We start from the raw sequence: 10695 nt of genomic DNA, 5'->3' as shown, positions 1-10695 counted from the left end.
AAAATCTTCCACGTTAAAAAGCATTCCCCGTGGTCAAAATGAATGATGCTAAAAAAGAAATGATTTTACCCAGGGGAGTTTGCACGCTTGATAGCAACATCTGAACAGCATAGACAACAAAGTAAGTTTTGCATAGACAGAGATGGAATTTTATTTGAGGACAGTGCTGCCAACATTCATATATAAAAGTGAGGTCCGGTGTCCACAAAGACAGGCTTGGTTCAGGTTGTGCCCGCAACTTTGGTTGGTTCTTGTCAAATGGACAGAGGGAAGGCAGTGTCTTCTGTGTGGGAACAAGGACGACGTTTGTAACAACCGTGACAGTGTCCGAGTCAGTCTTTTGAGGGGGAAAAAAAGTGGAAAAAAACACTGACATGGTGTCGTCAGGTTTAGTGTGGCAACCTCTAAAAGTAGAAAGACGAGAGGGAATCATGAAATGCCCGCTGACTTTTGCGCACGCCGCTACTCTTATAGCCCCGCTGGCTTAAAACAAATAAATAGAACATTTACAGCATTTACATTGACACCAAATTACGAATTGATGATGGGCCAATCGCAGTGACCGAATACTGATGGCAACAAATATTTCAACCGCAAATTATAACAACGTGAATTCTTCACTGGCCCCTGAAGAACTGAAAAACATTCGAACACGTGGGATGTGTTGTGCCCATCGTGAAATTCAGCAGAGAATTGATGAAGCCATGTGATTCACAACAGCTACAAATATTTTAAAATCACAACTTTCATATGACCCTCCATCAGCAATCGACGACCGATCGCCTCGGGGACGGGTACAAAGGATGGATTCCAAAGTTCCGCGGTCGCCCGATAAGTCCGCTTATACTCCCTGATTGTGGTCCGCAAGGCGCTATGTTTCGTGGTCCTTCGTTTGTTTGCACGTCGCTGCCGCGGCCCAAAACGCACAGTGAAGACGCACTACCTCCAAAGCCGAATCGTCAGCTGATGTTCCTTTGGAATATGTCCTCGGTTATGATCTCACGTGATGGGGGGGCGAAAAAAATTCTTCTCACTCCAGTCCAAAAGTGCTGGTTTCCTCCACGGCGGTCTGCATCTTCTCATACAGAACAGAGAACGACGGGTAGGGAGGCAGGTCCAGGCGGTTGAAACAAGTGTGAGCTCTGAAGAGAACACACAAGTGTGAGACTCGGGCCACACGCGCCCCTAAATTTGTCCAATTTGAAGTTCAGCCAAGATGAATCGCGCCACGCCAACCCAACCGACCGGACTCGTTTCGAATACAACTGCAGTGACATCATCTGGCAGACCACTTCGTTCGAATGCGTCCAGCCCAGGTGTCAAACTCAAGGCCCGGGGGCCGGATCTGGCCTGCCATATCATTTTATGTGGCCCGTGAAAGCAAATCAAACATGTCAACTTCCACGATGCTTACTAAAATCTCTACAAAAATTTAAAATTCTCATATGTGATAAGTTAACAAACCCCTCTTTAGAGTCACTTATATAATAGTTGAATAAACCGCTATTATTTACTTTTTTATATGGTTTCAGTCATAACCAAGGGAAACTGTAACTAAAATGAGTTTGACACCCTTGGTCTAGCCGAACAATTTTTGCTTGTTATATTCTCCAAAAAATAAAAAATCCGGACTTTAAATCTTGAGGCGACCAAAAGCTGCGCGGCTCTCGCAGAGTGAGGGAGAGGCGGCTTTTTACTGACTTCTCACACAGTCCCCATAAGAGTTAGTCGATTTATTCTCGGGCTATTTGAAACATTGAAAATTGGTTAATAATGCATGAAAATAACGGATGGCCAATAGATTTGGGGCAAAAATATGAATGTGACACTGCAGCACAGAACAGATCACTTGAGTCCATTTTTTTTTTTAATGAGACAACATGCAATTTGGCATTTCCTGAAAGGGCATGAAAATGCTCTCCAAAGATGTCCAGGTGACAGAAATTAGGTCATATTTGGTGATGTCAATTTAAAGAACAGAAATGAAGGCACTAGAGAATGGGGGGGAATCAGTATCTCCATATTATTTTTCTAAAATGATTTCAGAATCCATTTTGTAGTGGGAAGTGTCATATGAATTTCAAAGTGGACACGTGCGACATGATTTTGACCAATCAGAAGCGGCCTTTCAGTGTTCGTCTAGCAACAAGGTTGTTGTTGTTTCCCCCCACCCCACCATCCTCTGACATCCCCTTGTTGCTTCATACACGCAATGACAAATTTAATTGAAACACGCAGCTGCAGGATGGAGTTATCCTCGTTTTGTGTGCGGCCGCAGCCGATTACTTTCGTTGATTTTTGTCACGGAGCAACATGTGATGAAAAGCATTTTCCCAAAGGACTAAGATAAATTCTCAGCAATTCCAACTGGAATTTCTCAACTTTCTAATGTTTGACAGAGAAATCTGAAAAGATTGCATCGTGGGGCTCTTGCTGAAAACGGGGCCGTGCAACCTGCGATCGCTTTCATGCTGGAGGGGATGCATCTGGACGCACGAGGTTCCTGCCCGAAAGCGACTCAAACATACCTGGGCAGAGACGTGGCCTTGCCCCACTTTTCCACGCAGAATCGCCGAGGTCCATTGCTTCCTCGCAGAGACGCAAAGCCCTCGTAGGGAATACTTGACGTCCCAGTCACAAACTTCAAATACCGGAGCAAAGAAAAAGCAAGCGGAGGTCATTTAATCAAAGTCAAACTCGACGGAGCAGTTCTGAGCAAGTTCATTCCTTACCTGCAGGAGTCGAAGTCTTTGCTCATTGTTGAATCTCTCCACCGCGGCCCAGAACCAACGGATCACGATGTGGTTGTCATGGTAACCTAAATGCCGTCCAAGAAAGCACAGGAATGCAATTAACTCGATAGGTATGCAAACTCTGTACTGTTCTACTTTACTACCCCCTGGTCTGTACTTGTGTCATCTTGGTGCCAAGGAACTATCCCGAAGTAAGTTGAGGAGTTTCATTTTCACATGGACGCACACACACACACACACATTCAGTGTATATATCAGTGCTGTCAGTTTAATGCATTATTATCGGCATTAATTTAAATCAATTTTAACGGGATTAATTTTTTTTAATCGCGAGATTAATGCGGCATCACGTCACAGCGGATGTTGCGTTGCTCTAAAATAATCAAATGTGCTCCAAGTTTGAATAACTTGGAGGACATTTGTGAAAAATGTTAATGTAAAGTTGAAAATCAAAATTGTTGTTTCAGTAAATATTTGCATTTTGCACAAAGCAAACTGATCCACGATTACATGTTGATGAGAGTATTAAAATGGGAAAAATAGGACAAAAAGAAATCAAAGGAAATTTAGAATAGATAAAAATGGGAGATTAATTATGAGTTAACTATGACTGCATATACGTGTAAGCGCGATTAAATGTTTTAATCGCTTGACAGCACTAATATGTACACACACACACACACACACACACACACACACACACACACACACACACACACACACACACACCTCCTCTATACTCTGTGTTGTTCCTCCAATCGGACAAGTCAATTTCTGCCGTTCCCGCCATCACCAGCTCCAGCTCCCTGGCATCAAACACCGACACAGAGCGTGCGTCCACCACCTGCCCATGCGCAACAACGGCAAAATGGGACTTAGTTGTACGCCGGCCCATGAAGGTTTTCAGCTCCAATGAACTTTCTCACACCTCGTAAAAGCCTCGGACTAAGCTTTCAGTCTGCTGTACGACACCGCGTTCGATCCTCCACTTCACCATCCGTTCAATGTACTCCTTCTTGTTCTTCTCGGTCACGGGGATGTTGGCCCCGCCAGCCTTCAGCTCGCGCTCTGTGATCTGCCGTCACAAAGACACACCGCGGGATAATGCTAACATACATTTTAAAATGCCACTGACTAACTATTAGTCGTTCATTTTAGTTTGTTAGTTTTTTTTTGGGGGGAGGGGGGGTTGCGACCTGGCCAAAGACTTCTTCATTGACAGTGAAGGTGAGGTCCAGCATGTCCTCAATGTCATTGTCCTTCATCCACTGAAGCGACTGGTGAAATTCCTCATCTAGATACTCCAGGTCGCTCAGATCGCACGGGCTACACACACACAACAAGACAACAGGCATCGGTGCGGGAATGTTTCGTTGCATGCTTGCATCATTTTCCGCTTGCATACATGCGCAATAATCCTTTATAAAAGGGTCGGGTGAAGAATGCGTCCAGAAGGTACTGGTGGATCAGAGCCAAACCCAGGATGCGGCCGCTGAAGCGAAACCTGAAAGTGCACACACGGCCCAGGGAAAACGTTAGTCGGTTTTACACCTCCAACTAAAAAAATACAAGTATTGTGACCGACATGAAATTACAGTTGCATAGTAGGCCTTTGTGTTCATCAAGACTGGGGGTCGGCAACCCGCGGCCCCAGAGCCGCATGCGGTTCTTTAGTGGCTTCCCGAAGCTTTTTCAAAAAAGGTTTGAAAATGGAAAAAGTTGGGGGAGGGAAATATATTTTTTGTTTAAATATGGTTTATGTAGTAGGAAAAACATGACACAACTCCGCCCATGCACCCCCCCCCCCCCCCCACATCTTCATTTCTACTTATTCTGCAGCATGATCCTGGGTGATCCCTGAACACATGCTGCCACCTGCTGGACAGCTTTTAGGTGATTTCCAATGCAGACAGGACTGATACTCAGTCAGAGGTTCTGTCAGAACCTTCAGCACACTATGATGTTAAAAAAATAAAATAAAGAAATATATATATAATAAATAAAGACGTACAAATACGTCATGGGTAGTGAGCCATAGCGGGTTTCCAAGACGTATTTATGTGTCATGGGGATTGAATGAGTTAAATATGGGAAAAAAATAACTGCATAAATATTGATTCGATTTAAAATGTACTGCATATAAAATGTTAATAGAAATTCAATAAAAGTAAAAAAAAAAAAAAACAACCCCCCACCCCAAAGATGAAAATGCAGCACTCACCACTCATGGTGATTGTCCACAAAGGCTGACATGGGGCTGATCTGGACTGTGTATGTGTCGTTGGCAGAATATTCAAAGAGACCATAGTAAGGGTTGAACAATTCTCTTGAAACCAGGAAGAAGAATTCTCGGGAAGGTCCACTATAGTCCAATCTGGGGGAAAAAAAAGACAAACATCAGCCTCCAACCGTTCACAATCATGCCGGACTTGCCTGCTCGCTTCCAATTTTTCCTCTTTTGATTTTGGTGGCCAATTTAAAATGGCGAATGCCACCCACCCACCCATTTGTTAGAACATGCTTGTTGGTGTCACGACCGACTCACCCCTCCTCGCCCACAAAGCTGACGTACAGCTTGCTGCGCTGCAGATCTTTGCGGGAGTAGCAGGTGATCTGATTGAAGGCATCTTCCAGCAGGTGGTCGCGGCGGATGATCAACCTGACACGTGCGTACAAATCTTGTGAATCATGAACACTCACCCACTCGCAGGCAGGCGCCACCTACTTGAGCTTCCCTGGTCCCTGGCCATAGCCTTTGGTCTCCAGCTTTCTGTAGAAGTTGCGCAGTTTGGCCTCAAAGTCTCTCTTATACGGCGCTGGAGCTCTGGCGTTTGCTCTCTGAGTGCCTACAAGACATAGAAGAGGCATTTTGGCATCTTTGCCGTATCTTGGACATGTTTCATTGACACTCGAACTCAGCTGTGACAAATAATTGTGCAATTGATTGATTCTCCGTTTTAATCGCAGCTTCGCAATTGATTATTTTGGACAGCCTCTCAAGCGGTATACGGCATGTCGATGCATTCTTATGGAATGTCGATTCCTTGTCTCATATTCATCTTTTGACAAGACGGTATAAGGAACGCAGACTGAGCAGAGCTAGCATTGCTGCAAATGTCGCGTGTTAAGTGATGCATGCGGTACTTGCGCAAGTCGCCGGATGCGCTAAAATGGCAGCATGTAGAAATGACGTTACCGGGTGAGTTTTGCGGGGAGGAGACAGGAGAGCCCCGAGGCGACTGGCAATAGCTGGGGTGCAGTAAGGCATGAGGAGGCACGTAGGACATGACTTCATCCTCAAACAGACTGTGGAGGAGAGAAAGACGCTAAGCCAACAAGCAGACGGACAAGGATGACATGAAGGGTGGCCTCACCTGAGCAAAATAACGAGGTCGGCGTCTCCCGAGAGCCGCGCCAAACCCGACGCTCCGTCCGTACGGATCAGCTGGACCTTCTCCCTGTTGTCATGGCAACATTAAACTGCACTACACGAACAAACTGGAGCCCGTGGCTTCTATACGTTCGCCTTACGACACGAGCGTAGGTTTACCTGAGCGAATGGTTCCGGTGGAAATCTGGTTGCCTCTCCTGTAAAATCTCAAAGATGTTGGGTTGCCGTAGAAATGCCACAATCTTGTCATTGTATGCTACAGGGAGAACAAAAATAATGCACACCGTCAGTCTATTGAAACAAACCGAATGCTTTTTTTTTTTAAATTGTACTGCTTTGCATGCATACTGACCCACTGGCACAACATCTGGCCCCTGGCCCCTACTAGCGGACGTGAAGGTGCTTGAGGGCCTCGGCAAGATGGGAGGCCCAGCATGACGTGACTCTTCGCCTACCTGCAGATAGTTTCAACTTGGTTTTGACCCTTACATACTGTTGTATGTCAATTCAAACTCAACCGTGACCATTTCCAGGTGAATTTTTTAAATTAAATAAATAAATAAATACACACACACACACACACACACACACATATATATCCATCCATTTTCCAAACCGCTTGATCCTCACCAGGGTCGCGGGGGGTGCTGGAGCCTATCCCAGCCGTCTTCGGGCAGTAGGCGGGGACACCCTGAATCAGTTGCCAGCCAATCGCAGGGCACACAGAGACGAACAACCATTCACGCCCACACTCACACCTAGGGACAATTTAGAGCGTCCAATCAGCCTGCCATGCATGTTTTTTGGAATGTGGGAGGAAACCGGAGCACCCGGAGAAAACCCACGCAGGCCCGGGGAGAACATGCAAACTCCACACAGGGAGGCCGGAGCTGGAATTGAACCCGGTACCTCTGCACTGTGAAGCCGACGTGCTAACCACACACATATATATATATATATAGATTATTAGATCAATTAATTACAAATCATAATTAATTAATCTCACCATTTTTTTAATCTCTTGACAGCACTGATATATTATATTAATATATACTGTATAGTCAAAGTCAGGAATTTAATAAAGATCGAGTACATATTTTCAAAGGCAATTTTGGAACGTACCTTTTCTTTATTGTTCTTACAACGAAAAGAGGGTAGCAATTTAGCGACAACACACGTCCTGCGGTGATGACGACAGTCCCGGACCGCTGTCGGACGGGACTTACCAGGCGCCGCGGGCTGACTTCACCAGCGCTATGGCTGCGTTGGCGGGTCAGATGTTGGCGGTGAGTCAAGAGGCTCGGTGGTCGACAGCTCTGCAGGGGTAGCCGAGGGTCAATGAAGGTGGTGGCACGGCTATTGTGGTCCACAAAGAAAGGCTGTTGGACAACACGGTTCTGGTCATCTCATGTTTACGTCTCAATAAAGACAACGCAAGTGATTATGAGGATGAGGAGGAGGAGGAGGAAGGCCCACCTTGCCAGTGTGGTCATGCTTCATCTCCCAGCCTCGAGGCAACTCCAGCTGTTTGTTGGCAAACATGTTGAGAAAGGCCACCAGGTCCCGGTTGTGCTGGTAGCGCTCAAAGTGGTGCGTGTCCCGGCGCACCTTACTGATCATGTGTTTCAAGCACGTGTTGGTGGTAAACATGCGATAGGCACTCTAGCAGAAAGGGGGCAGAGCGAAAGGACAAGTTGGACGAAATCGTCAAGGGATGCGTAGCTAGCTGGGTTAGGCTCCAGCGCACCTGCGATCCGAGTGAGGATGAACGTTACGGAATATGAATTGAAGGAAGTCAGAGTGTTATGCAGCAGTGGGAAGTACTGTCGTAGATTTCTCAGCTACTGGACCCGTTCTTTGTTGTCGTTTTTCAATTTCTTGCATCTCGACTTTTTTTTTGTAAAGTTATAAAGTTTCTTCATATTAAATATTCAAGTTACGAAACGCCTCAACAGGAAATTATTGCCTCTTGTTAGGAAAGACATTTCAAGATACAAAGGTAAAAATATAGTAGGGGCCGCTAGTCGCAGCTCCGAGTTTCCTGAGGGCAACATCCTTATAGCTGATCTTCCTGGCATGCCATTGGCTAAGAAGGACCTCTACCATATGTGTCTATGTGTGTAGATGGATAGATATGTGTTTAGGCGGCGTCCTCGTCATTCGCCCCTCGGGCCATGAGGCATTCCGATCATTTTACGTGCATGTGAATCACCCAGAAAAAGTGTTCACCAGTCGGGCGATCGCTCACTATGCTGATGTTTGCCTTGGACATTTTCGGAGGATTGTTAAAAGCCAACAAAAGCAAATGTCCTTGGATCAGTCTTTTTACAAAATAATTCTTTATTTTTTACATTATGCACAACTCTCATTTATTGTGCAAGAACCTAATTGCAACATGTATTTGTTACATATGGTGATGCATTTTTATGCTTGATAAAACATTTATGTCTGAATTTTGGTGGGCTTGGAACGGATTAGGGCATTTATATGGAAAACGCGTCTCTGCTTACAAACTAATTTCGTGCGTAGAGGTACCACTGTATTGTATAGAGTTGACAGTAAAACTAAATGTTTATTTCCTGTGAAATTTGGGTCAACACTGCAATACATTTTACAAACGAAAATGAAACCATTTCTTTTTGCACATACGGGGTTAGAATGCAGCACAGTGAAGAAGTCGGGGCTGGTGAGGAATCTGGCGCTGGGAGACTGGAGCAGCAGGTAGAGGCGGGATCTGGAACAGGACTGGGCTGCGCTGCTGTCTCGACGCAGCTCTGCAAACAGACAAGAGCCACACATTTCGAAAACATGAGCACATCCATTGCTTTATCGGAATGCTTTGACGGTATTGTGATTTTTAGTGAGTAGTTATCCTCGGGCGAACCTGGGAAGGGGGGGTGCAGATCAGTCTCGTCTGGTGGCTGCTCATTGGCCGGCACCTCCTCCGCTCTGCTGTCATTGGTTATCGTCCTCCGAATGCTCTGATACCTGAAGGTGAGTGTTTTCATCGCCGTGGTTACAGTCTGCACGTTCTGCGCAAATGACGTTCAGGTGTTCAGTGGTCCCGACCTGCGGTTCAGCTGCTCCATCTGCTGGATGGAGCTGGACCTCTGGAGTGTCTGCTGGGCAGCCGGGGCGGTGGGACGTTGCCAGGTGGTGGTTCTGTTCACGTGGTCCACGTAAAAGATCCTCCCGTGGCTGTCGATCCGCGCCTCCCAGTCTAATATGCAAACACATGCACTATGGAGACTGAGCTGCGCTCTGATTCCTCTTGTGACCAGCTAAGATCATCCTACAGTGAAGCTCCTCTACAACGAAACCTACACGGGTGAAAATACCCCCTAGCGTGAAAAAATGTTCATGCATGAAAGCCATTCACACTTTTCTGCTCCCCCTACAAACGAAAAGTCCCCGTGTTCCGTTACACGAAATCTTTTTCTCTGCTCGCAACGAGATTCACTACAACGAAAACAAGCCTTCCGCAAAAGTCTAATCCAACCTCAGCATGCCACAGTGACCGCTACTGCTTCGTTCAGAAACGGCAACAGCAACCACCACACTGGTTTACACATGCGCAGTAGTACAGGAAGTATTTGTTTCAGGCGCAGCACGAATGTTGCATTGCTAAAATGGCGACAAAACGGACCTTTGCATACCAAGGAGTTAAGAAAAGAAAAGTTTTACCGCTTGAAGACAGGATAAAGGTAATACAAATGAAAGATGGAGGAAACAAAACAAAAGACATGATGCAAGAAATTGATGGAAGTGAAAGTGAATGATGATCGCAAATATCGCAATTCCTTTCCCGTTTTGTTTTCCTTTCTACACTGGCTATATGAAGTGTCAAATAAGTGTATGCTCATACTTATGCACTCTTGGAATAAAAATAAAAAGTACACATATACATTTTTTGTGTGTGTTCGTGTTTACGTCTGAGATCAAATTTGCGACAGTGAAAGGTCCCCTGTTGTGAAATTTTTTTTTGCTGCAAACATGACTTCGTTGTAGAAGAGTTTGTATATGGTCCCTACGGCAGTTGCAATAAGTTAAGGATATTGGGCTACCGGGTACTATTGACAGACAAAACCTGAAATGCATTGTAACCTTTACAAGTGAACTTTATTTGACCTCTAAACTTTGGAATGTGCAGGGCCAACTGCATCCCAAACTTTATTGTGCCATTACAACAAAGCAGCACACCACCAAACAAAAATGTGAACAAAAATATAGATACTGAAATGATGATCCATCCATCCATCCATTTTCCGAACCGCTTGATCCTCACTAAGGTTGCAGGGGGTGCTGGAGCCTATCCCAGCCGTCTTCGGGCAGTAGGCGGGGGACACCCTGAATCAGTTGCCAGCCAATCGCAGGGCACACAGAGACGAACAACCATCCACGCCCACACTCACACCTAGGGACAATTTAGAGCGTCCAATCAACCTGCCATGCATGTTTTTGGAATGTGGGAGGAAACCGGAGCACCCGGAGAAAACCCACGCAGGCCCGGGGAGAACATGCAAACTCCACACAGGGAGGCCGGAGCTGGAA

General features: G+C 45.8%; 1 protein-coding gene across 4 annotated transcripts in view; it reads right to left on the bottom strand.

Annotated features, from left to right (window-relative positions):
- Positions 1-122: 122 nt before the first annotated feature.
- The window catches only part of hecw2b (HECT, C2 and WW domain containing E3 ubiquitin protein ligase 2b), a 25119-nt gene continuing 14546 nt past the window's right edge, over positions 123-10695 (bottom strand). For all 4 annotated transcript variants that reach the window (XM_086111361.1, XM_086111342.1, XM_086111352.1 and 1 more), the window contains exons 12-30: positions 9214-9364; positions 9029-9132; positions 8794-8918; positions 7621-7806; positions 7371-7523; positions 6497-6599; positions 6304-6400; positions 6128-6211; positions 5950-6059; positions 5479-5599; positions 5299-5412; positions 4975-5127; positions 4159-4257; positions 3950-4079; positions 3682-3828; positions 3483-3597; positions 2733-2818; positions 2529-2641; positions 123-1142 (exon numbers count right to left, since the gene is read on the bottom strand). In XM_086111361.1, coding sequence (XP_085967487.1) covers positions 1031-1142; positions 2529-2641; positions 2733-2818; positions 3483-3597; positions 3682-3828; positions 3950-4079; positions 4159-4257; positions 4975-5127; positions 5299-5412; positions 5479-5599; positions 5950-6059; positions 6128-6211; positions 6304-6400; positions 6497-6599; positions 7371-7523; positions 7621-7806; positions 8794-8918; positions 9029-9132; positions 9214-9364 — 2303 coding nt within the window. In that variant the 3' untranslated portion in view covers positions 123-1030. The remainder of the gene's footprint in view (positions 1143-2528; positions 2642-2732; positions 2819-3482; positions 3598-3681; positions 3829-3949; positions 4080-4158; positions 4258-4974; positions 5128-5298; positions 5413-5478; positions 5600-5949; positions 6060-6127; positions 6212-6303; positions 6401-6496; positions 6600-7370; positions 7524-7620; positions 7807-8793; positions 8919-9028; positions 9133-9213; positions 9365-10695) is intronic.

This window comes from Hippocampus guttulatus, chromosome 1, assembly GCF_054856545.1.
Source record: "Hippocampus guttulatus isolate MCC_2025c chromosome 1, RoL_Hgut_1.0, whole genome shotgun sequence".
NCBI lineage: Eukaryota > Metazoa > Chordata > Actinopteri > Syngnathiformes > Syngnathidae > Hippocampus > Hippocampus guttulatus.
The sequence above is the reverse complement of the archived record's forward strand: the minus strand, read 5'-3'. Positions and strand labels throughout refer to the sequence as shown.